This window comes from Xenopus tropicalis, chromosome 6 (genome assembly GCF_000004195.4).
Source record: "Xenopus tropicalis strain Nigerian chromosome 6, UCB_Xtro_10.0, whole genome shotgun sequence".
Classification (NCBI taxonomy): Eukaryota; Metazoa; Chordata; class Amphibia; order Anura; family Pipidae; genus Xenopus; species Xenopus tropicalis.
The window spans coordinates 86,075,814-86,102,154 of NC_030682.2; the positions used below are offsets into that span (position 1 = coordinate 86,075,814).

At 39.2% G+C, this 26,341-nt stretch overlaps 2 protein-coding genes across 4 annotated transcripts in view; one reads left to right on the top strand and one right to left on the bottom strand.

The window, feature by feature from the left end:
* The window catches only part of wrnip1 (Werner helicase interacting protein 1), a 48,858-nt gene extending 29,821 nt beyond the window's left edge, over nt 1-19,037 (bottom strand). Inside the window, exons 1-3 of one of the 3 annotated variants that reach the window (XM_031903238.1) lie at nt 17,942-19,036; nt 11,413-11,604; nt 4,690-4,922 (exon numbers count right to left, since the gene is read on the bottom strand). In XM_031903238.1, the coding sequence (XP_031759098.1) occupies nt 4,690-4,922; nt 11,413-11,604; nt 17,942-18,550 (1,034 nt within the window). In that variant the 5' untranslated portion in view covers nt 18,551-19,036. 3 annotated transcript variants of the gene reach the window in all.
* mylk4 (myosin light chain kinase family member 4) overlaps nt 4,722-26,341 on the top strand; it is an 83,902-nt gene continuing 62,282 nt past the window's right edge. The window contains exons 1-2 of the mRNA XM_002934392.5: nt 4,722-4,966; nt 23,595-23,820. Coding sequence (XP_002934438.3) covers nt 4,929-4,966; nt 23,595-23,820 — 264 coding nt within the window. The 5' untranslated portion in view covers nt 4,722-4,928. The remainder of the gene's footprint in view (nt 4,967-23,594; nt 23,821-26,341) is intronic.

Sequence of the window (26,341 nt, forward strand, 5' to 3'; positions counted from 1 at the left end):
TTAAATTATTTTACGGTTTGTCCCGCAGCTCTGCATTTTGGAATTTCAGCAGTTATCTGGTTGCTAGGGTACAATTTACCTTAGTAACCAGGGAGTGGTTTGAGAGAGTGACTGATATATGAATAGGGACCGACTAAAAAGAGAAGTAATGCAAAGTAAGAAAGAAAATTCTAGCCTTAAAATAGTTTTTTGGCTGCTGGGGTCAGTGACCCCTATATTATACCTTGAAAAAGGTCCCAAAAGGGACCGAAACGTCGGTTGCACATGCAATTATAATACACAAGAGATTTTTTGAAACACAAAGACCCTTGGTGCTGGCTGTTTTATTTTGATATATATATATATATATATATATATATATATATATATATATATATATATATAGCAACTTTAGTCTATATAGGTCATTTTCCATAAACTTCAATGATGTAGGGAATGTCTACTTAGTAAATGATAATAAATTCTTCTATAAGGCAAATCCTCTTTTCCTTACTCCTTATTTTCTTTTCTGGTAACATAGTAACATAGTAAGTTGGGTTGAAAAAAGACATACGTCCATCAAGTTCAACCATAATGCCTATATATAACCTGCCTAACTACTAGTTGATCCAGAGGAAGGCAAAAAACCCCATCTGAAGCCTCTCTAATTTGCCACAGAGGGGAAAAAATTCCTTCCTGACTCCAAGATGGCAATCGGACCAGTCCCTGGATCAACTAGTACTAAGAGCTATCTCCCATAACCCTGTATTCCCTCACTTGCTAAGAATCCATCCAGCCCCTTCTTAAAGTTATATAATGTATCAGCCAGCACGACTGATTCGGGGAGGGAATTCCAGAACTTCACAGCTCTCACTGTAAAAAATCCTTTCCGAATGTTTAAATGGAACCTCCCTTCTTCTAAACGGAGTGGGTGCCCTCGTGTCCGTTGGAAGGACCTACTGGTAAATAAAACATTAGAAAGGTTATTATATGATCCCTTTATATATTTATACATAGTTATCATGTCACCTCTTAAGCGCCTCTTCTCCAGTGTAAACAGACCCAACTTGGCCAGTCTTTCTTCATAACTGAAACTTTCCATACCCTTTACCAGCTTACTTGCCCTTCTCTGGACCCTCTCTAACTCAGTAATGTCCCGTTTGAGCACTGGAGACCAAAACTGAACAGCATATTCTAGATGGGGCCTTACCAGCACTCTGTAAAGGGGAAGAATAACCCCCTCCTCCCGTGAATCTATACCCCTTTTAATACAGCTCAAAACCTTGTTTGCCCTTGCAGCTGCTGCCTGGCATTGCTTGCTACAGCCAAGTTTATTATCTACAAGGACTCCAAGGTCCTTCTCCATTATGGATTTGCCTAGTGCAGTCCCATTAAGGGTATACAGGGCTTGCATATTTTTACATCCCAGGTGCATAACCTTACATTTATCCACATTAAATCTCATCTGCCACTTAGCTGCCCAGATTGCCAGTTGGTCAAGATCCTGCTGCAGGGATGTCACATCCTGGATAGAATTGACTGGTCTGCAGAGTTTTGTGTCATCTGCAAACACTGATACATTACTCATAATACCCTCCCCTAAGTCATTTATGAACAAATTAAACAAAAGTGGACCCAGTACAGAACCCTGAGGGACCCCACTGAGGACCATATTCCAAGTAGAGAATGTACCATTAACAACCACCCTCTGTACCCGATCCTGTAGGCAGTTTTCTATCCATGTGCAAACGGCTTCACTAAGACCAATAGACCTTAGCTTAGAAAGCAGTCGTTTGTGGGGAACGGTATCAAATGCTTTGGCAAAATCCAAATAGATGATATCTACTGCATCCCCACTGTCCAGCTTCTTACTTACCTCATCATAAAAAGCAATTAAATTGGTCTGACATGACCTGTCCTTCATAAAGCCATGCTGATTACTGCTCATAATGGCATTCTCCACTACATAATTTTGAATGTGATCCCTTAACAAGCCTTCAAATAACTTGCCCACCACGGATGTCAAACTTACAGGCCTATAATTGCCAGGCTGAGATCTTACTCCCTTTTTAAATATGGGAATGACTGTATGGTACCCATACAGTTACATGTACCTGGGTATAATACGTTAAAAATGTTACATCTCCCCTACTTCCTGAAAAACACAACGGCACCCGTCTCTAAAAAAAAAAAAAATGGGGACTAATTGGAACCTTAAAACAAGCACACTGGGGTCCAAGATTAGTGATTATATTCACCCCTCAGTGAATACCACTTTCCTTGAGGTGGATTAGAATAATGGTGTAATTTTCCAGAGTAGATTAAAAACTACACCTGAATACATTTCACCATTTTTAACACAAAAATTTTTCTCAGCCTCAGAGATATAAAGGGTTACAACAGCTCGTATGTGTTTCAAAATAATGGTGTGCATTTCTGGAGTATATCCATATACACATACTTTCATAAGTACAGGTATCGGACCCCTTATCCAGAAACCCATTATCCAGAAAGCTCCGAATTACGGAAAGCCCATCTCCCATAGACTCCATTTTAATCAAATAATTCAGAATTTTTAAACTGATTTCCTTTTTCTCTGTAGTAATAAACCAGTACCTTGTAATTGATCCCAACTAAGATGTAATTAATCCTTATTGGATGCAAAACAATCCTATTGGGGTAAATTAATGTTTTATTGATTTCTTAGCAGACTTAAGGTATGGAGATCCAATTTACGGAAAGACCCCTTATCCGGAATACCCTTGGTCCCGAGCATTCTGGATAACGGGTCCTATACCTGTACCAACACATTTTACTGAGTAATAGATTTTGCCAGCTGATTTCAGAAATGGTGGTGGATTTTAAATCATGAGTAAGAATTGCTTAGCTTGATGAAAATATCTTTATTTTTACATCGCTTTTAACACAATTTTTCTGTGTAAAACATTTTGCACACTTTAATAAATAGGACGCATAATCATGCTGATTTCCCTACAGAATAATTATCAGTATTATCAAAACACATGACAATTTAAAAAGCAGATGTAATCACATTTTAGAATTAAAGCAAATTCAGTTTTTAAAATACATTCAAAGCAAATAAGACTACACAGTACATATAAAGTTCTCCATGAACAAAAGTGAGAAAATATATTTTTTTTATATATACAGTGTGACCTCCTGTGAACTCTTCATAAATATTGTTAGCAACTGCAGATTAGGGAAAGGTGGATGGAGGACCCTTTGACCCTCCTGCCTTGAAGAGTTACGACACTGCTGATAACTTCAGGGAAAGAAAACCGCTACAACTGCAGACAAAAGCAGGTTTTACTATGGGGCTAGGTGCATGGAATTGGAGCCTAAAATAATTTTACTCACCCCCATCTGGAAGGCTGTGCCCGATGCCTAGAACTTCTGATAAGCAGCTACTGTAAGCAAAGCACTGAATCTCCCACCAATCAGATGTCAGATGTTCTAGGTAAAGATCCTTCAGAGTAACAGGCTTCTGGGGTTGAGAAAAGTTTGCCTCATAGTTTTCATTGTTTTAGCTTTTTTTTTTGTTAAGCAAGTTTGGGGAGTCTAAGGAATCTGTAATGGGCGGAATGCACACGCACGTGTACATGGACCGAGGTGTGGGGGGGGGGGTGTAGGTGGGGTGCGCGACAAATGACAGCGCAGCGTATGCCGACTGGAGTATAAGCTAAGGGTGATTTTTTCAGCACATTTTTGGTACTCAAAAACTCTGCTTATACTCTAGTATATACGGTACTCTAATCTCCTCTGTAAGGGCGGTGGCACATGGGGAGATTAGATAACTGCGATAATTCTTCACTATTGCAGGTGACTAAGCTCCCTGACATGCCATGCCATTCAATCGCCGGTGGGATAGCATACGTGTTGCTTAGTTTTTTTCGAAATCGCCCGAAGTTGCAAAGGCAACTTCAAGCAACCAAAGCAATGTATACCATCCCACCAGCGATTTACATTCTTGCCAGTGGGATGGCATGTCAAGGAGATTAGTCACCCACACTGTGAAGATTTATTGCGGCAACTAATCTTCCCGTGCCACTGCCCTAAAGACCAACTGGAAGTATTGTGTCAAAGCAGAATATGTCTGCATTCCATATATAAAAACACTATTAATATTTTAAACTTCATAGAAAAATATATTATATAGTGCTTAGCACTGAAAGCGACTAAAAGAACTGAGGGAATCCCTCCTTGAAATAAACAGTAATCTGATGCTTTCCCATGCAGTAACATTTTGTGCCTCAATGTTTCCAGAACAACACATTTGTCAGGCATCCCCAGCTGCTTTATTTCAGCCTGAATGGGGAGGGGAACAACTCTATGCATTTTCTTGTTATAGGAAGAATTTTTAACCCAGGAGGAAAATAGGGACCTTAAAAACAACTTTTTATCTCTAATTAGCTGGCTATAGCGGGAAGCCTGATGGAATGCTCAATTTCAGTTAGCATTCAACGAAACCTACAATTTACGTTTCACTAACTAGTATATCATATAGAAACAATAGTTATTTGAAATGTATGTGTTTGTGGTACAGTAACAGACACTTCAGTCTATAATCATAGTTCTCTGTCCCAGGTGGCTGCTCCACCTTCCCTCTCTGCTCCCTCCCCTATTCTGGATCCATGACAGGTCAGACCCTTCTTTTCTGTGTATCAGTGCTTACCAGTTGCTGTTACTTACTCTGACACATCACTGCTGCTGTGGACAGGCTGCTCTCCGACTTTTAGGACCTTTATCCCCAATGATCCTACTGCTCGCATCAAGATAGCCTCCATTGCTTCCACAGACAGTTTCTCCAGGACAATTACACGGCATCGACTCAATAGAGCAGTGTTCACCTGGAAAGAAGGATTTTCTGTGGTGGCCCCAATCAGTGTGATTGTTCCACATTCAACGTGAGGAAGAAAGGTGTCCTGGGAATGGGAGGAAAGCAGAAAGAGCACCATAAACATTTAGAGTAAGTATAAAGTAAATATTTTGAAGATTTTTCAATCAATGCTTTTACAAAGTGATACTGCTGAAAGTATTTATCCTCTGATGCAATAAACTACTGGTATGTAATCCATTTTAACAAGTAGTTTAAGCAAGTAATTCTAATTTTTAAATGTAAAATTCCTTATTCTCTGCAATAACCTTGAACTTGAGGTTAACTAAGTTGCATGCATATTGGGTTTATTTAATGTTAAAATCTTCAGTAGACTTACTAAGGTATGGAGATCCAAATTATGGAAACATCACTTATCCAGCAAACCAGCAAGGTCTCACACATACCAGATAATAGATCCTATACATATATTACAAAGCCTTATTAAGCAAAAATAAATCCTCCCTTCCCACTCTGAAAAAAGCAATGAGAATAAAGGGCTGAATTTATATTAAATTCCCTTAGAATAGCAACTCTACATGTGGATGCAACTTTCTACACACCTCACTAACTGCCAGCATACCATTCTATTTTAGTATAAAGAATATTTATAGCTACTCCAAAACATTACAATAAATGATGTGCATCAAATGAGGTGTCACCACAGGAACAAGTGGTAAGTCTAAAATGTGTACCAGCATTGATTGGCAATTTAGATTTTATTTAATTTAATAGGAGGCAGCAGCCTTCTCTGACATTAGGTTTACATTGCACATACACAGATTTCAGAGATTTTTGTTTTTGACCAATAGGGTTACCACCTGTTCGGTTTTGACCTGAACAACTAGGTTTCGCTTAGGGCTGTTCAGGTGTCAACTATGTGTTCAGGTCTCAGCCTTGTGAAACAATCTGGGCAATAAATGAAAACACATTATATATCGTCAGTACAGGTATAGTAACCGTTATAGAAACCGTTATCATTTATACATTAATTAAACCCAATAGGACTGTTTTGCCCCCAATAAGGATTAAATATATTATAGTTGAGATCAAATATAAGATACTGTATTATTATCACAGAGAAAAAGAAAATCAGTTTTCAAAATCTAAATTATTTTATTAAAATGGAGTCTATGGGAAACGGGCTTTCCATAATTCAGAGCTTTCTGGATAATGGGTTTCTGGATAACAGATCCCATACTTGTACAATTAATTTATTATTACAGAAAGAACAAGCAAATTCATCAAAAATGAGGATTTTGTATTTCTGTATTTCAGAGCTTTCTGGATAACAGGTTTGTGTTTAATAGACACCGCAGCATGTCCCAGTGTTATAACCCCACCCAGGGGTGATGCTGCCTTAAGTCTCAAGCGGTAGCACCTGGCAAGTTACCAGGGGCAGCAAAAAGCTTCTTTTGGTAACTTCAAGAGCTGAAACTCAGCTCAGAAGAACAATGGAAAGGTAGCAAGATAGCAGCTCCCTGACACCTGTATTGCTAAAAGTCGTAGGTATGAGAATAGCACTCAATAGTAAAAAAAAAAAAAAAAAAAAAAAAAGACCAGCTTGGGACTTGGAAGTCAAATATAAAGCGCTGGCTCCTTCTGAAAGCTCAGAATCAGGCACAATTGGACACCCATAAAAATCATGACAGAATCCCTTTAAGCAGCTTCTAGTGTGAATAGAGGGGGGCTCCAAAAGCACTCTATATATTGCCATAGTGTGTCAATTTATTCAAATAAAAATTGCTCAGAACAGTTATAGAGATTTATACACATAAGCCTGATAAGCAGAAGCGGTTCTTTAAAGTAACCTCCAAGGTTTTTGTAAAGTTTTTATAAATAGTATTCATTTAAATGTACATCATAGTAAGACTATAAATACATGCATTAAAGTTAGGAGCAAACTGAAGAGACAGACCCCACTCATGGTATTATCAGCACTTTGGATATCAATTAAGGTAACTTCCCAAATGAAAAATGAAGGATTATCATATCATGTAATGCTGAGGCTTTTCTGACTTACATCAATTTTGGGATTGTGTGATATTAACAGAGTATTGTTAGTATGGATGTCAAATGTTTAATTTTGGCAAGAGAAAGGAAAACTTTACCTTTTATGGTTTATCTTCAAATATGTTCCCATGCAGATAGTTAAGCAGCCAAAGATAAAAGTGCACACAGAACATTCCATCTGTTTATTTTCTTACCACTGCTAGCATAGCAAGGCACTGATAACCACTAAAAGGCCATTGACTATTTATGACCACCAGATATGGCTTTTTACTGTAGTTGGTGGGGGAATGCTCTTCCAGAGTAATATGGATCCATACACTGATGAATTAAATATGCAGAAAATAATTTTTCAAGTATACTTGGCTTCACATATATCTAATGTCCAGGAGTTTCATTACTGATTTACAAATGCCTATTCCACTCTGTAGATAAGCTAAAGTAGCTAAAGTTCCCTAGTAGAAAATGGTATGCAAAGACACATACCCTTTTTACATTTTGAGAGCACCCACAGTAAAGGGAATTACTTCATCTTGCACCTTGCCTTGGCTTTGATGATACACTAATTAAAAAGAAAATCCATTAGGTCTTTAATAATGTTAAAAGTAGAATAAAGTTGGGTTGCATGATAAAATTTAAAGTATTCCAAATGCCCCATATATTTTTGAGCATCCCGTGCTATTAAAGTGATAATGACACGAAAAAACTACTTTCAAAATATGAATATACATAAAAAGCTACCTATAGGTTGTGTTGGCGGTTTGGTTTAGTAAGTAATTGTTACTTGAAGTACCTAAACCTGACTGTTCTGCCAACCTGATTGTCCCTTCTCAGTCTGTCAGTTATAGCTTCTCATGCTAACAGACAAATATGGCTGCCCCCTCATAGAGGGCGATATTATAAAGTTCTTGCAAAGACAATGTTATGATAGATGTACAAAAAGATTTACTTTCTGTTGTCAGTATCACTTTAAGATGGCTCCCGTCCAGGTGTCACAAACTCAAAACATACCTTGCCCAGTCTGGAAACCAAGGCCCATATATTTGCTGCAAAGAATGTGCAAATAAATATACAGGATCCATATGGCTTTCCTTACTTTAAAAAGGGCCTAAGTTCAAGCTGATGCATACACTTTCTTTGTTTAGATGTAAACAGTCAAAACATAAAAGCAGACATTCTGGTTATATTTGCACACAAAGCACTGTTTAAAACTACCTATGAAACCTCTCTCAATTGATACTGAAATGATGAATTGAAACTGAATTAATGCATGCATTAACTGCAACTCTTTGGTATACTGGGAATTTCCATACATACAACAGCATTTTACTCTGATTTATATTAAACCATAGCAAGAATTAAAAGCTTGCTTTTAAACAGGTGACCAGCAGCATTGCCTGCTGATAGGTTGCTACAGGCGATTAGACCCGCAAACAAGTTTGCAAGTTTATTGCATAAACCCAGTTCTTTCACATCATTAAATGAGTGTTGCAAAGTTTGTTACAGTTATTACTGCCTATAGAAACCATTTATAATAAAAAAGATAAAAAAAAAAGACAAATCCTTCTCTGATTGCTATATTTAAATGCTAGATTAGTTTACTCCTTTGTTAAATACGTAATGGTGAACTGCAACTCACAGTAAGGTGTTAACTATGCTATTAAAGTGACAACGTGCTGTTTTAAATAATTATGTACCAAACAGCTGAAATGCCTATAGAAACCAGTCACCAGGTAGGTTTAAAGTTACAGTAGCACTAAAAAATAAAACTGGTTTAAAGTCATTAAAATATACTAGTAAAACTGGTTTACCATTTATATAAACTATAGTTTATATGAATAAACTGCTGTGTAGCCACTGGGGCAGCCATTCAGACTTAAATAGGGCTAAATGGCACAGGTTACATAGCAGATAGAAGATAATCTCTCTGTAGAATACAAGAGGGCTTATATATAAACACTTGACAAATTTGCACATGGACAGCCAATCAGTGACTGACTTTTAGCCAGATACAGGCTAAACAATGAAAGCAAACCTATTTTCATAGGTTACTGCACAGTGGGTTAACATGTGTAAGAACTAAACCAATTATATTCTACAGAGCTTTTTGTTATCTGCTATTTAATTTGTGCAATTTAGTCACATTTCAACTTTAATGGACTAAAAAAATTCCTTCCTGACTCCAAGATGGCAATTGGACCAGTCCCTGGATCAACTTGTACTAAGAGCTATCTCCCATAACCCTGTATTCCCTCACTTGCTAAGAATCCATCCAGCCCCTTCTTAAAGCTATATAATGTATCAGTCGGCACAACTGATTCGGGGAGGGAATTCCACAACTTCACAGCTCTCACAGTAAAAAAAACGTTTCCGAATATTTAAAAGGAACCTCCCTTCTTCTAAACAGAGTGGGTGCCCTTGTGACCTTGGAAGGACCTACTTGTAAATAAAGCATTAGAGAGGTTATTATATGATCCCCTTATATATTTATACATAGTTATCATGTCACCTCTTAAGCGCCTCTTCTCCAGTGTAAACAAACCCAACTTGGCCAGTCTTTCTTCATAACCGAGACTTTCCATACCCTTTACCAGCTTAGTTGCCCTTCTCTGGACCCTCTCTAATTCAATAATGTCCTGTTTAAGCACTGGAGACCAAAACTGAACAGCATATTCTAGATGGGGCCTTACCAGCGCTCTGTAAAGGGGAAGAATAATACCCTCTTCCAGAATCTATACCCCATTCAATACAGCTCAAAACCTTGTTTGCCCTTGCAGCTGCTGCCTGGCATTGCTTGCTACAGCCAAGTTTATAATCTACAAGGACTCCAAGGTCCTTCTCCATTATGGATTTTCCTAGTGCAGTCCCATTAAGGGTATAAGTAGCTGCATATTTTTACATCCCAGGTGCATGACCTTACATTTATCCACATTAAATCTCATCTGCCACTTAGCCGCCCAGATTGCCAGTTGGTCAAGATCCTGCTGCAAGGATGCCACGTCCTGGATAGAATTGACTGGTCTGCAGAGTTTTGTGTCATCTGCAAACACTGATACATTGCTTATAATACCCTCCCCTAAGTCATTTACAAACAAGTTAAACAAAAGTGGACCCAGTACAGAACCCTGAGGGACCCCACTGAGAACTTCACTCCAAGCAGAGAATGTACCATTAACAACCACCCTCTGTACCCAATCCTGTAGCCAGTTTTCTATCCATGTGCAAACGACTTCACTAAGACCAATTGGCCCTTAGTTTAGAAAGCAGTCGTTTTTGGGGAAAAGTATCAAATGCTTTGGCAAAATCCAAATCTACTGAATCTGAATCTACTGAATCCCCACTGTCCAGCTTCTTACACACTTCATCATAAAAAGCAATTAAATTGGTCTGACATGACCTGTCTTTCATAAAGCCATGCTGATTACTGCTCATAATGCCATTCTCCAGTACATAATTTTGTATGTGATCCCTTAACAAGCCTTCAAATAACTTGCCCACCACGGATGTCAAACTTGCCTATAACTGCCAGGCTGAGATCTTTCTCCCTTTTTAATAAATAGGAATTACATTAGCCTTCTTCCAATCCCTAGGTACCATACCTGATGAAAGTAAGTCTGAGAATATCAGTAACAAAGGCCACTGTAAATCTGACCCTAGCTCTCTCAGTACCCGAGGGTGTATTCCATCTGGCCCGGGTGCCTTGTTCACATTTATCTTGTGTAACCCTTTAAGCACCATATACTGTGTCAGCAATGCCAATCACATCATATTTCTGCTCTAACGCTAGTACCTCCAGCTCTCCCATTTTACCAGTCAGACTCCTTGCATTAGTAAACATACATTTAATACGGGTACCAGCCTGAGAATGCCGTGTAAACAACTTATGGTCCTCCCTGCCATTATCAGTCCCCAGAAGCAAGTCTCCTCCCCCATTTTCCCTTACTATGCCCACTACCTCATCTATCCTGTCTCCCACAGAATTACCCGCTGCACCCTCCCCCCCCACTTCTAGTTTAAAATCTCCTCCAACCCTCTAGCCATCTTCTCCCCCCAAAGCAGCTGCCCAATCATCATTGAGATGCAGCCCATCCCTGGCAAAGAGCCTGTAGCAGATTGAGAAATCAGCCCAGTTTTTCAGAAACCCAAAGCCCTCCTCCCTGCACCAATCTCTCAGCCACACATTAATCTCCCTAAGCTCCCGCTGCCTTCTTAAACTTTTCCTTACACCTCCATCAAGTCACATAGCCCCATACGAATAAACTTCTGCTTTAAAGCATGCTGGCACACCAGGTCCCAAAAAGCGATAGATCTTTCTCTCCTCACAGGCTGGTCCACACCCCCTCCTCCTGTGTGTATGCAAATTAACCACCCTCGCAGAACATTTTGAAGCAGATGAGGGCCATTTAAAACATTTGGGGGGTATATGTATGTCTATGCACTGTTAGTTTACACCAAGCTCTAAGACAGATGTAAAGATTTTGCCAACTGAGTAACAGAGTAACAAAAATATTGAGGGATGTATACTGCACCTGCTGTGTCTTGTTGAAACGATGAATTTCATCCACAAAAAGAATAGTTTTCCTCTTAAAGAGACGCTGTTCATTTTGGGCTTGCTTGATGACTTCTCGCACATCACTGGTAGAAGCACTTGTGGCTGACAGAGTCACAAACCTACAGCTGCTTTTGTGTGTGTTTTTTGCAATTATATGGGCCAATGTGGTCTGAAAAACAAAGTTTGTGAAATGCATTGGCAAAGAGTTACTAAGTATCTTTCACTGCTACCTTTAAAAACTTCACTTAAATTATCTGCTCAGTCCGGCAGAAGCCCACTTATGCAATGATCCACAGCACTAGTATAACCTCCTTTTCCTTTCTGGCGCTGATTTTTGGGCAGAAATTATTTTCCTCATGTTTCATCTGCAGAGAAAGTTTAATGGGCAGTGTGCCTCGATGTTCAAAGAGGACTTGCTTTCATTTTATACTTAAGTTCCAAAGAGTGTGCTAGGCAACCAGTGCTACCTACTATTTAAGTGAATTTGAAACAATCCTGGGGGATAAACAGTGTTTTGACGGTTTCCACAAGTAGTAACTTCTCCTAGCACAATTACTGAAACAAAGGAAGAGTTATCAAGTGTAAAATGAAAGGTTTTTTTTATCATTGCTCTGAAATGACAATTGGAAAAATGACAAAATTGTAAATGTGACAGTAAGCAAAATGTATTTCCAGTGTATTTCAGTTAACATTGAAATGTTTCAATATGAGCCTAAGGATGGATGATTACTGTTACACATGAGCTCTTGGCGTAATTTGTTGGTGACTGACCAATAATGCTCATCAACTGCACCTGTCTGGCTGCTTTGATGGCTTAAGGCCCCCATACACGGGCCGATTTTTTACTGTCAAACGACCGATTCCCGAACGATCCGATACTATCGTTAAGTTATCGTATAGTTGATGGTGTGCGAACGATCGTCGGCCCACTAATCGACCCGACATTATCGTCCCCAAAATCGATCGGCCAGGTTTAAAAATTTTAGTCGTTTAACGATAAAATCTGCCAGTTGGTGTGAGTGTCAGACATTTGTCTTCGAACGATTGTTCTCTGCGCATGTCATGATTGCCAGCAGCGGAAGTCAACGTACATAAATAAATAAATACTGCTTCCGCCACGACATTGGATCGTACGTAGATGTACGATCGTACGTATTTTAGGATAATGATACGATGAAATCTTTGCAAATTATCGTTGCCCGTGGATGGCATATCGTATGGAAACCCGATCGCCATACGATTGTTTGCCGATATAATCGTTCGTCGCACAACGAGTGAAATCGCCTCGTGTATGGGGACCTTAACTCTTGTGTAAGCTTTAAATGGTATCAGTACTGTGATTAACTGGCCCCCCTGCATGGTTCTCACCTCAGATTCAGGCTGTAAACCCCCTGTATTGTTTAAAAATGTAATCCCCTGTTTTGTTCACACCTTTTAATCCCTGCATTGTTCAACCCCTGCAGTGTTCACACCTCAGGCTCAGGCTGTAATCACCCACATTGTTCCCCTGTTCACACCTCAAACAGACTGTAGGAGCAGTAGAAACCCACAAATAATCCCTGCACACTACAAAAAGGACATATACTCAGGTGGTACTGCAATTAAAATGTTTTTTTAATATATATATAGTTGTTGTGCAGACTGTAGGAGCAGTGCCAGCATTGTGTTACTGTATGCAGGGTAGGGCAGGCAGAGTATGGCACACACAGGCAGGGTAGGGCAGGCAGAGTATGGCACACACGGGCAGGGTAGGGCAGGCAGAGTATGGCACACACAGGCCAAGTATGGCACAAACCAGCCAAGAATGGCACACACACAGTCAAAGTATGGCACACGCAGGCAGGGTAGGGAAGGCAGAGTATGGCACACACAGGCAGCATAGGGCAGAGTATGGCACACACAGGCCAAGTATGGCACAAACCAGCCAAGAATGGCACACACAAAGTATAGCACACGCAGGCAGGGTAGGGCAAGCAGAGTATGTAAATACAGCCATAAGAAATGCTACACTGACTTCTCTGTCAAAAGATTTCTTGTGTCTGTAATTCATGTGCCAGAGACACACAGCTCTCTGCTGTCTCCTCTCTCCTGCTCCCCCCTCCCTCAAGAATGCTAAGAACTCACTCCCCCCATTAGGAATGTGGATATGAGCCAATCAGCAGGAAGCTGACTCATAGTCTAACTAACTGAGCATGTACACTTGGTCTGGGTCATGGTGCAGGAGTGAGGCATTATGGGAACTTTCTCTACACAGCTCAGTGTTTTTTCTTCCTGTTTGGCTTCTGATCATCTGAACAGGGGAAATATGGGGAGACTTAAGGGCACTATTGAGACAACTGAAGGTTTTCCTGCAGCTAGAGATTAACTCTTTATTAGCCTTTCCTTCTCCTTTAAATAAGCCATATGCATAAAAATATACCTTAGTAGTATATGCCCATTGGGTAATCCTAAATAGAAAATTGTCATTTTAAGTACTAACGGCTGCCCCTGGCATCATATTTACATCAATTTACAGTTCACACAAACATGTTAGGTCACCAATTAAAGTTCTGGTTTTTACTCCCACATTTGTTGTTACAGTTAGAGCTGAATTATTTCCAGATCTGGTGAGGGAGAACACAGACCACAAAATGGTAGTTCCAGGTAAGACATGTAAAAGGGCAATATTTACTGAGATATACATTTCAGTTTGGTAAGATTCTTTAATAGACCAGTTAGTAGGATATAAACTATCTTGGTTAATTATCAATTCTGAAGGGATAGTTTTCCTTTGAGAGTGTCCTACTGCATTAAATTTAAAAAGGGACTTCTACCACTCATATGATGTATAATAACGTGTAGCAGAGTACTTTAAGAAGAGAGCTACTTAGTATATGAAATTAGCAGGGTCCAATGGCGGCTAGGTGCTAAAGCCTAATCCCTTGTTCCAGGTCAGAAGTCCCTACAAGTACTATTTATCACAGATGTCCTTTTAGGACCCCAGACTCTCAGTTGAGGCATTTGTAGAAAGTCCCAGCAGAAGCAGAGAAGCACAGACAGAAAAATATGAACCAGTGACATCAGTAGACATGGGGTTAAGCAGAATTTGCCATTATGCCCAGCCACAGGCCAGAGCAGGCAGCAAGCAGAGGAAACCAGAATGACAGTGTACTCAGAAGGGCTTAGGCAGGGCTACATGAAAACAGATGCCATCTTGGGAAACAAAGTAAGGGATATTTCCACGTAAAGGTGATTGGCACTAAGGGGAGCTGGCCAAATACTGAAGGGACATGGTGCACCTGCCAAGACATCAAGATACTCCTCTGTAATGACTCCGACATGTCCTGATGGAGGAATACATAAGAGTGGTTACTGGCAGGAACAGTTCCAAAGACTGGTTAGTTCTGTCACCCAGCCCATCACGCTCTGGATGGTGGGCCGAAAAAGAATTTAACCACTAGGAGATTACAAAATGCCCTCCATAACTTTGACATCTGCACTCCTCAATCACAGACAACCGGTGCAGGAATTTTATGCAAACAATTTCTCCTTCAAAATACTTTACCTAACGGAGGAACGCAAGGAAACTTTTTACTTCACCATTGTAAAGCATTTGTCACCACTACCAGAACGGTCATCATGACAAAGATCAACACAGTGACTGAAATTTGGGCTGTAAAAATTCTTATTCTTTAAAGCTGCCTTAAAGCAATACTACAAAATTTGGTTCCTTTTTTTTTTTTTTTTTCAGTACAGTAGCTTAAAGGTGACCTGTCAACCTAAGAAACAAATCCAAATTATTTTCTATATTGTTAGTTGAGCAAAATAAACTTCACTTACTCTTTATAAATAATATAAATCTTATTTCCTTCCGTCTTAGAATTATTCAATCAAAGCAAGCAGGCAGGCACCATTTTGTGGACACTGTTATGAAGCCAAGCTTTGTATCATGCCAAAATCTTTTTTATGTGCCAGAATGAGGGCCAGATGCCCATGCCTATGTACTGGCTACACAATTAGAAGATGAGCAGGGAGGGGAAAAGTGAGATGTGCAGTGACATCTAGGTAGTGCTGAATGGAAAGCTAAAGTTATTGTCTGCCCCGCCTCTATGCCTAAGGCATAGAGGCGGGGCAAGCAATATATGATTGACAGCTGACAGATATGTGGCCCTGTACTAATAATGACAACCTCTGCTTAAAATTAAACATTTGGTCTGTGGACACTTTAATTCAGTCACGGGTTCCCTTCAGTTACTTACATGCTAATAGGAAATGTTTCTTCAAAACTGAAAGCAAAGGTCACAAGAAGTAATCGTTAACACCACAAAATTTCTTTCATCCTCTCACTGCCACAAGTCACTGCAAATCACAGCAGTGTCAAAACACTGGAGGTATTTTCTTGCAGGATGGAATTACACTCAGTGCACTGGGTCTGAACACACACAGATGCACTAATGATACCATCTGGGACAGCACCATTACAGTCTCATTTGATCTTCTTCCTGTCCTCAGAAAGCAAGTAAACACCTGTCATAATTTATTCTAAGTTACTTAAGTCTCCTCCTATGACCTACATATCTGTATCTCTCTCCTCATCCCAACCCCCCCAAAACAAGTTTCTATAGACCACAGGAATGAAGAGATTGTTGGCTCCAGAGGAACAGCTGAAGGTGGTTGCATTTCAGAGTGAAGGTGCTAATAACAAATAATCTTTGCCATGTAATGACTATCAATATTTTACATTCTTATCAGCTCACACACATTGCTAAATTATTTTAGAAAAGAGAATTTAAAAACAGCAAAATGGTACAAAAATAAAAAGAATCCCATGTTGGTGTGTAAAATGTTTTTTTCTTAAAGGACAAGGAAAGGCTAAGGCACTTGGGGGTGCCAAAATGTTAGGCACCCCCAAGTGACTTAAATCGCTTACCTTGTACCCCGGGCTGGTGCCCCTGTTAGGAGAAAACAGCACCAGCCCGGGGTAGCTGTAGCGAGCGCTTCCTCCTTCCGCTTTTGGAAGGACTTATGACAGGCGAATGCGCAGTAGAGTGAAAAGCCGACTTCTCTGTTAAAGTTCGGCTTTTCACTCTACTGCGCATGCGCACGCAAAGACGGAAGGAGGAAGCGCTACAGCTACCCCGGGCTGGTGCTGTTTTCTCCGTACAGGGGCACCAGCCCGGGGTAGAAGGTAAGTGATTTAAGTCACTTGGGGGTGCCTAACATTTTGGCACCCCCAAGTGACTTAGCCTTTCCATGTCCTTTAAATTCCAAGAATATTTTATTTATATATATATATATATATATATATATATATATATATATATATATATATTTATATATATATATATTACCAACAAGTGTTCTAAAGAAAAATTACCAAAGTCTAGCAAGATAAACTTCACAACTTTTTGAATAAAGGCAAAAAGCAGTATCTGATGTCTATATCAAATTAATCTTAAAGGAGAAAGAAAGGTAAAAACCAAGTAAGCTTTATCAGAAAGGTCTATGTAAATACAGCCATAAGCACTCACAGAAATGCTGCACTGACTTCTCTGTCAAAAGATTTATTGTGTCTGTAATTCATGTGCCAGAGACATACAGCTCTCTGCTCTCTCCTGCTTCCCCTCCCCCTTAGGAATGTGGATATGAGCCAATCAGCAGGAAGCTGACTCATAGTCTTACAAACTGAGCATGTGCAATTTGTCTCAGTGATCCCAGAGGCATGGGAACTTTCTTTACACAGCTCAGCATTTTTTCTTCCTGTTTGGCTTCTGATCATCTGAACAGGAGACATATGGGGAGACTTAAGGGCACTGTTTAGACAAGTGAAGGTATGCCTGCAGCTTGAGATTAACTCTTTATTAGCCTTTCCTTCTCCTTTAAGGGTGAAGACCCACAGGGCGATTAGTTGCCACAACTTTAAAAAAAACTCTGTTGCAGTGACTAATACCAGCAATTTAGCTTCCTGTCGCAACAAATCGCAGGCCATTTGTGGTGTGCAAATTAGTCACTGCAACTTTTTTAAAAAGTTGCAGTGACTAATCGGTGCGCCACAAATGGCAACTAATCTCCCGGTGTCTTCGCCCTTAAGGAATTATAAACACAAGCTCATCCATGCCACTTCTCAGTGGCTCCAGCATTTTAATTGGTGAAGGTCATCATTGCTAATTAAAACCAAATCACAAAATATGACCAGAATGGATATTGTTCTGTACAGCATACAGCCACTGTGCTTAAAAACAGACTTGTCTTGACAGTAAATTCAAAGTTTTGGTGGCTCTTTTAAAAAGCCTGGGAAACCAGCAATTGGCTGGTAAAGTTAGAAAGGTTTTTGGGAAATTCTTAAATAAAACACTTTTCCTCTTTAGGTGTATAAAGAGATGGAAATAGGTTCTGACACACAAGTTGCTGCATTAAAATGATTTCTCTGACCATCTTTGATCATTAGTTCCAATTTGCTAAACACTGAATGCATTTTAACTATTCAAAAGTGAAATCTGTTTATTTATTTTGCAAAGAAAACCCACCTTGCCACAGCCAGGAGGTCCCCAGAGTATGATGGAAGGAATGTCATTTGATTGAAGAAGATTTCTAAGCAGGGTGTTTTCTCCTAACACTTTTTTCTGACCCATATAGTCATTAAGGTCAGTAGGTCTCATTTTATCTGCCAAAGGTTTCCCATTCAATTTTTCAGACAAGTTATTTGGTTTCTTGGCATCTGGAGTAAGGTTGTGTTGGGGAAGCCTGTAGTCATCATCTTCTTGACAGTGAAGAGCCTCAGCAGAAGATACACTTACCCCCTGCTTTCTGCTACTTGGAGACGTACATAAAGATTGGGTGGCACATTCAGATGGTCCAGTAAAAGATTTTGATTTGTTAAAGAGAGGAAAGGTGGGACCTGCTGGCCCAAACTGCTTCCCAGGTTGTTGAGCCACCTCTTTACCTGATTCTTCATTTGAAGAAAGGCGTCTTTTCTTCCCAGGCACACCCCCCACAGCCTTCCCCTGCAGGCATGAGTCTAAATGGGAATTAATCTGCCCCGCTGAAATCTCTAGACTGCACACTGGGCACTGCACGTTGTTACCGAAACTGCCGACTTGTGATGTACCAAGAACCTCAGCAGACTGAGCCATCATAGCCTAAAACAATAAAATGCGATGCGGAACGGTAACAACACTAAATGCTTTTTAAGGTCTGCAAAGGTTAATTAGTTATACACGGGCAGAGAGGCAGTCATATACTTGTCCTAACATCATAGTAAATATCCCGCGAAAAACTCCCGCAACATGGCATCAGTAGCAGCCTCTTCCGGCTACTCCTCCTTTCGATTCAGTCATCTGAAGTTGCCGAGCCTGAGGCACTACGGGAATTGCAGTCCCTGGTTAGACGCGCTATGTTGCTTGGTGCGGCAAGGCAGGCTCTGGGGCCCCCCCTCTTGGTTTTCGATCGCACACTTCCCGTGATGTTAAAAAACACCTATGGGCTCTGGCGATTCATGATAGTTGGCATGTTCTATAACGTCTCCAATTAGCTTAATATAACTGAACTCCGTGCCTAATTGCAGTATGCGACATAGCAGTCATGTTGTTCCCTTACAAAGGTGGCGCTTATCCTACAGACAATACATTTATACACCTGTTTCGGGAGCTGTTTAATTGTTTTTCACAGTGAAACGTATGCCATTTTTATATTTACTTCTACCAATAGAATTTCAAAATCTTTTTTATAGAAAGTAAAAACAATTTATTCACAGGCTGTTTAAATGCACCATGGTAGTGGGGCTAAACAAGTGCTGCATTTTTCATTGGTTCACTACCAACTTATATTGGACAAGTCAATAGCTAGCAACTGACCTCTGGGGAAAAGGGGCTGTTTTAATTGCTGCTACAGATAAATTAAAATGTCCCATAGGCCAGTTTCATAGGAAAAGAAACCGACTCTTCTTTGCAGATGAATTTCTTCTAGCAAAAAAATCCCCATAAAACAATCCTATTGGGTTTATTCAATATTTAAATGATTTTTAGCAGACTTATGGTATGGAGATCCAAATTACAGAAAGGAAAACCCCCAGGTCCTGAGCATTCTGGATAACCGGTCCCATACCTGTACTGAAAAAAATTATATTACTATTGCTACACTCTGCAAAGTGTCTTGTAACATTAGTTTTATTGGAATATTTAGTATTTGTAATCTGATTAACATGTTCTCTGATCCTATATTTAACAGCAGCCATTGTATACCCTACATACTGTTTTGTACATTGTTTTGTATACTGTTTTGTCGCCGCATATGCCATCCCACCGGCGATTTACATTCAAGCCGGTGGGATGGCATATCGGGGAGATTAGTCGCCCGCAACAAGGGAGATTTGGCGCGGGCGACTAATCTTCCTGTCTACCACGGCCCTTAGGTGTTGCTTTGTTGTCAAAAATACACCAGAGGAGATAACCGTTCCTCAACAGCTTATCCTGAAAGGAGAATTTAAGCTTAATTAAGAAGTAGGGCAAAAATTCTGTACACAGGCCCAGACTGGCAATCTGTGGATTCTGGTAAATGCCATAGACAGTTAATATTTAGTGGGCTGGAGGGGGCTGCTTAGGTCTCTGTGCCCCCAAAGATGCCCCCAGTAGCTCCCTATCTTCATTTCTGCTGATTCACTGCACATGCTCTGTGCTCTGCGAACTTAGAGAATGACTTGCACTATACTTTATATTTAGTATATAAATGTCACAATATGGGGTTGGTTCGTAAATAATACCGATTATTTAAACATGGTGCTCTTAAACTAGTACATTTAGCATCAGCCATGGAAAATCAATTTATATAATAGGCAAACCTTATTTTCTGCTTGATAATTGGTGACCTAAGCTTAGCTTTCAACAGCTGGTTGGAGAATACTTAGGGGCAGATGTATTATGCAGTGTAAAAGAAGGCAACAAAATTTCTCCAATTATTTTACACAGCTTTTTACACTTTTTTTTGTTAATGTGAGTGTCACTGACATGTCTAATAAAATCCAAGATTCCCCTGTAACAACTTTGAAGGACTGGAACGTTGCTACAGGTATAGGACCTGTTATCCAGAATGCTCGGGACCTGGGGCTTTCCGGATCAGGGATCTTTAAATAATTTGGATCTCCATACCTTAAGTCCACTAAAAAATAATTTAAATCCAACAGTATTGTTTTGCATCCAATAAGGATTAATTACATCTTAGTTGGCATCAAGTACAAGGTTCTGTTTTATTATTACAGAGAAAAAGAAAATCATTTTTAAAAATTAGAATTATTTGCCTATAATGGAGTCTATGGGAGATGGCTTTTCCGTAATTCTAAACTTTCTGGATAATGGGTTTCCAGATAAGGGATCCTATAACTGTACTATATAGAAACTGAACCTTTGGGCTGGTGCAATATATTCAGCATATAAAATTAGAGTTTCTAGCCATATTCATTTTCAGGATTTAGTCATTTTTTTAACGTTCAGTTACCACTATTGTGAGTAGGTAAGACACACTGGATCATAATTAAGGCTCGGGGTTCTTATTGGTAACCAATTAGGTTACTAAAATTAGGTGATTTCATTTTAGTAATATTTGGTTGCTATTGACAACTGCAATTTAGCACTTATGTACTTATACAAGCCCCAAAATATTTTTAGCGTTGTTAGACATGGGAACAATAGAAACTTTAACATATCTCTGATGCCTGAAATAATTTCACACGTATTAGTAATGTATATTCATCTATAGTGAGGTGCCTCAGACACCACTAAATTCAAAGAAAAAACTCATCCAGTCTCATCCAGACTGCACCCCTTTTTGACCCGACCACGCCCAATTTGTCGCAGTCACGCCCTTTTTACGCACAACATTTTTTTTTACTTTCACTGAATTTTTCCGTGGGGAATTTTCAAAAAAGTTTTGCGAATGTTGAAATGCGGAAATTCGCTGCAAATCCATACCTGGCAAAAAAAATCACTAGAAATTAGTGCATCATCATATACAGACATAGTTACACAAACAAACACTATTTGAACACTCCTTGTTAAAGCCCTTTTGATTTATAACCAGGGCCGGAACTAGGGGTAGGCAGAAGAGGCAGCTGCCTAGGGTGCAACGATTGGGGGGCGCCAGGCTGGAGCCTCTCCTGCCTCCCCCTAGTCATCTTCCTCTGTCATTGCTCCCGCCGCTTGTCACTAGCGGTGGAGGCAATGACCGTTCTGATCGTGCCACCTCTCCCCCCCCTCGCTTGTGCTTTGGCGCGCATGCGCCGTTGAGGGGGGGAGTGGCCGACCGGGTTGCCGAGGGCGCCCGGTCAGCTTGGCCCGCCCCTGTTTATAACTACTGTCCTGTTTTTTTTACTCTTTACTCCTGTTTTTTTACTCTTGAACATAGGCCTCAAAACAAATGCTTCCTGTTGCATCTGTAAACAATTTAAGTTGAACCGGCTAAAGCTGTAACCTGGCCCCATTTTAAAGTCTTTACTATATGATTTTTCAAGGTTTTCGATAACCGTATTTCCTAACCTTGTCTCCTGACCAACAAGCATTATCCTGCATGTAAAGTGAAGGATGCCTTGAATAATTTGATGCTTCCCAGTATATCATTCTGAGAATTATAGAGCTAAACAGACATTAAGGCATAATGCAAAATAAAAATGCTAATTAACTAATACTATTAACTGTTATTGTAATAATACCTGGTGGGGGGGCGGGGACGCCCGCCAGCTGCCTGCTCCAAGCGTGCGTGTGCATCCCTCGTCCTTTTGACGTGTGCGCACTCGCGTTCGGCGCTGCGTGTGGCCTGCATACGCATATGTTGTTTATGAGCTTTTAGTGTAATTAGGTGTAACATAATACAATTAACACACTATATTCTGTATTTTAAATCCATAACTGAGCCAATAAAAGAAAGGAGTGTATCAGACACATTGGGGCACCTACAAACCGCCAAAGTTCACCTCAATTTCATTTACAAAAAATGTGTACATTATAGAAAGATATGTTATGAATTTTCTCTTTTGGTACATTATCAGTAAAAATTCACGAGTGTATTTTCTGCATACAATTGTAGTAGTAACATTTATGCTTTAAAGAAATTATGTGTGTGGGATATTAGCATGAAGGAGGCAACCTAGATAATGTGACGCAAAATTTGGTGCGCCTACGAAGAGACTATTGACCAATGCAAAGTTGATTCCCAAAACTTAAAATGGTGATGTGGAAAATTTTCGTTATTTGTAAAAATACTTGAAATTTTGAAATATAGCTTAATAGGAAGAAATAATCACTAGAAAGTCGGGCTTTATTTTAGATATGTCACTAAATTACCTGTAAATTTATATATATAGAGAGAAAGATGTCTAGACAAGCAGGTGATAGACAAGATTGACGGTAATGGTAAGGTGATAATGTGAATGTCAAGGTATATAAGTAACATGATCATCGTGAACAGACTGCCCACTTTGGATGTCCTACTGTCAGCAAACACACTCTCCTTAGTAGGTCTTTAACAGATATTTAAATATAGGTACATGGACATATTAAGCGTAAATCTCTTTTTGAAGGTACAACATCAATCTATTCAATCTAAACTATGAATATATCTACAGTACTGCATAATACATTTTTTAATCAATAATTGTAATAATTAAGCATCTTTTAAATCCGTGTCCTTGAATTAGCACGTTAGACCTCATTTCAAAATGAAGCACAGTGTTCTAAGTGTGTGAAAATATCCATAGCCTCTCCTTTTCAGAGAGCAGAGACATGCACTGAATTGAGTGCTGCCTGCATTGGGCAGCCCTCGACTCAAATGAGGTGGTGGAGGAAGGCACATAGGCATCCCCCCTCCCACCCCATGCTTTTCATGTCATTTAGAAGCACAAGGTAAGCAGCTGCTCTAAGGCAGGTGGTAAGGACAGGGCTGGTGTATGCTTCCTGATGCTGTTCTTTGCAAGGAGTGCCTGGTTTCTTATCCTGTGCTCCATGCAAAGAGCAGCTAGACCTGGGGGTCACAATTAAGCCCTGTTGACTTCATCCTTTGTACAATGAGTAAGACCTAGTGTGTATGTGCAGTGCTACTTAATAGGTTGTTGAGCTTTTTCTGTTGCATTTGCTCATTCCTAATTACTGTTTATTACAGTATAGTTGATAATTATGTTCTGTTGTCTTTGCACAGGCAAAAGAAAGGAGAAAAGAATGCTCTTAAATACACAAATAGTACTTGTGATACAAATGAAGAAAGCAATCATAAAGAAGACAAGAGCATAAATTCACACATATGTATGTCACTGAGTGAGGGTATTGGGGAGGTGTCCTGTTCCCACTGCCAAGGTGTCGAAAGAATGGGTTATATTTGGGAAGAAAACTCACAGGAATCTGATGCTGATACAGATAATGAAGCTGTAAGTTTTATTTTTTATCTTTGGGAGATTTTTTGAATAGCCTTTATTGCATTCTTTTCCTTAGGTTCCTGAATTGATTTAAATTGACGTACTTGTCTTTTCTATACAAACTTTTGTTTTGCTATCTATTGCCTAAATATATCACATATCTCCTAGTCATCCCTGTTTAGAACTAAACTTTGCAAATATGTATATAAATATTTCACATAAAACAGCCCATATGTAAAGTACTGCTTCATCTAAATAAGCCATTTTCAAAAACAGCATTTACCCTAAACTGCCATTTTAAGGGCGCACATACATGCTAGGTTACATCAGCCAGTGAATGGACAGAGTCTTCCACTTCTTCCTTTCACAGAGTTGCAATATTGACCTCTGAGGGAGGACAGAGACCATCACAAATGGGGGTCAAGGTCAAAGATGTAAATGAGCAATATTTATTCACAGACCTAAATATCGGTTGCATCACTGAATTTTACGCTCATTCGCAAAGTTTGTATTTATGAAATTACAATATCTTCATATTTAAGCTTGATGAAGAGGTAAATATTACAATTTGTAAAAAAATCTCAAAGGCTTGTGTTTTTATATACAGTAAATAATTTAACCAATAAATTGAATCACATTATAATAGAAACCCCCTATTTTATTTTTTTTGAATTATGGCTAAATAGACTGATAACATCAAAATATACCAGTATGGGCCACAAGATGGAGACATGATCAACATAATGTGTATTTAACATACCAGGTCTCCTAAGCAATACGTTTTTTAAAAGCTCTTCTTTTCTAGTAACTGAAAAGTAAATGTCTTATAATCCTTTAAGAAATTAATCAATTAACTAATCTAAAATAATCTAAGATGCTAGTGAATGGGTTTACATGATAACTTAAACCTCAAAATTTCAATCTTTATATTTGTATGCATTAGAACATGGTTGTTGTTACACTACAGCTTCTGGATCACTCCCCTAAATACAAGGTGAAACAGTGTAATATTTCTCAGAACTGTGTCAAGCTCTTATTACCTTATGACACAAGTGATAGAAGGCTCTCCTGTAAACCAGTTAAACTTTATTTGTGTGACTTCAGTACAGCACACAGTTTTGGCACTCTTTTCCTTCATAAGCTTTCCCTGACAAGCACTTATTTCCCTTACCTTCTCACTGCCAAAATGGCTACTCCATTTCCTGTTCCTCTTTCCTTTATTTACTTTTTTTCTCACACAACTTTATTATTTAACCTTAGAACACACTGTCACCTAGTGGCTAAACGAATTTGTATTAATTATTAACATTTCCCATCCTTACACTCTGCTATCACCCTTTGATGAATATTCCCCAGAGCCTCAGATTAGTTTTGTCTTGATGTCAAAAGAATAGTGAGATAGTATATTGAATGTACTAACTAACAAAGTTAGTTGAACTGAAGAAGCTGCTTGAATGAGTACTGAAACATCTTCAATGATAACTCAGCATGTCCAGTTGTTCTAGATTTACTTATACTAGATATACAATGGATGAATGAAATCTTCATAGTCATTACTTAAAAATGTTTTCACTTCACTGACAATTTACACAAATATATTTTTTAAGCAGCAGATTTAATGTCACCTTTCAATGCCAACATGTAGCTCTTCCTGCTTCCAGTTTGCACTGTGGTTAATAATGGTTACTGATTCTAGTGCAGAAGGTAAACAGGGAGGGAGGGCAGCATGCTGACTAGATAAGGAAATATAATAACATCACAAAAGTAGCTGGAAAAGCATAATGTACAAGTTCAACCGGTTCATCTAAAAGAAAACTACTTAACTAGGTACCAAAAAAAAAAAAATCTGAAGCCTCTCCAATTTGCATCTGAGGGAGAAAATAAACCACAACTCTTACTATAAACCCCCTTTTTATATCTTTATTACTTTTCTTATATTCTTAATGCATGCTAGAAGGATCTACTTGTGAATGATGGGAGAATTTATTTATGGTCTCTTTATATATTTTTACAGATTATAATATAATAGTTTGGTGTTCTTGCCAAACAACAATACCTTGCTTACAAATTCCCTCCCCCTAGTCATTAATGAACTAAAAGTGGACTCAGTACAGACAACTGTCCTCGGTGCACTTTTATCATTTAGTCTTTTTCTGTCTATGTACAAAGAATATAACCAAGACCACCAGACCTTAGTTTAGATAGCAAACATTTATGCAACTTTTTTTATGGCAAATATTTTCAATAACTTGACCACTTCACATTTCTTTCTCTAGCACTTTTATTTATGCTCCCCATCTGCATTTCTAATCCCTAAGCAGGAAAGCTGCTTTCATTTAGTTCTGTGCCATCAGATTTTCAGCAACGGCTCTACAATCTTGGCTTTTCAGATTCAAAGAGGGTTCAGTCATCGGTCCCTCGTGGGTCCAACTAGTTTACTGTTTGACGTCAACAAGCAAAACAATAGGATTGTTTTGCCTGCAATTCATTACATCTTAGTTATGATCAAGTACAAGGTACTGTTTTATTATTA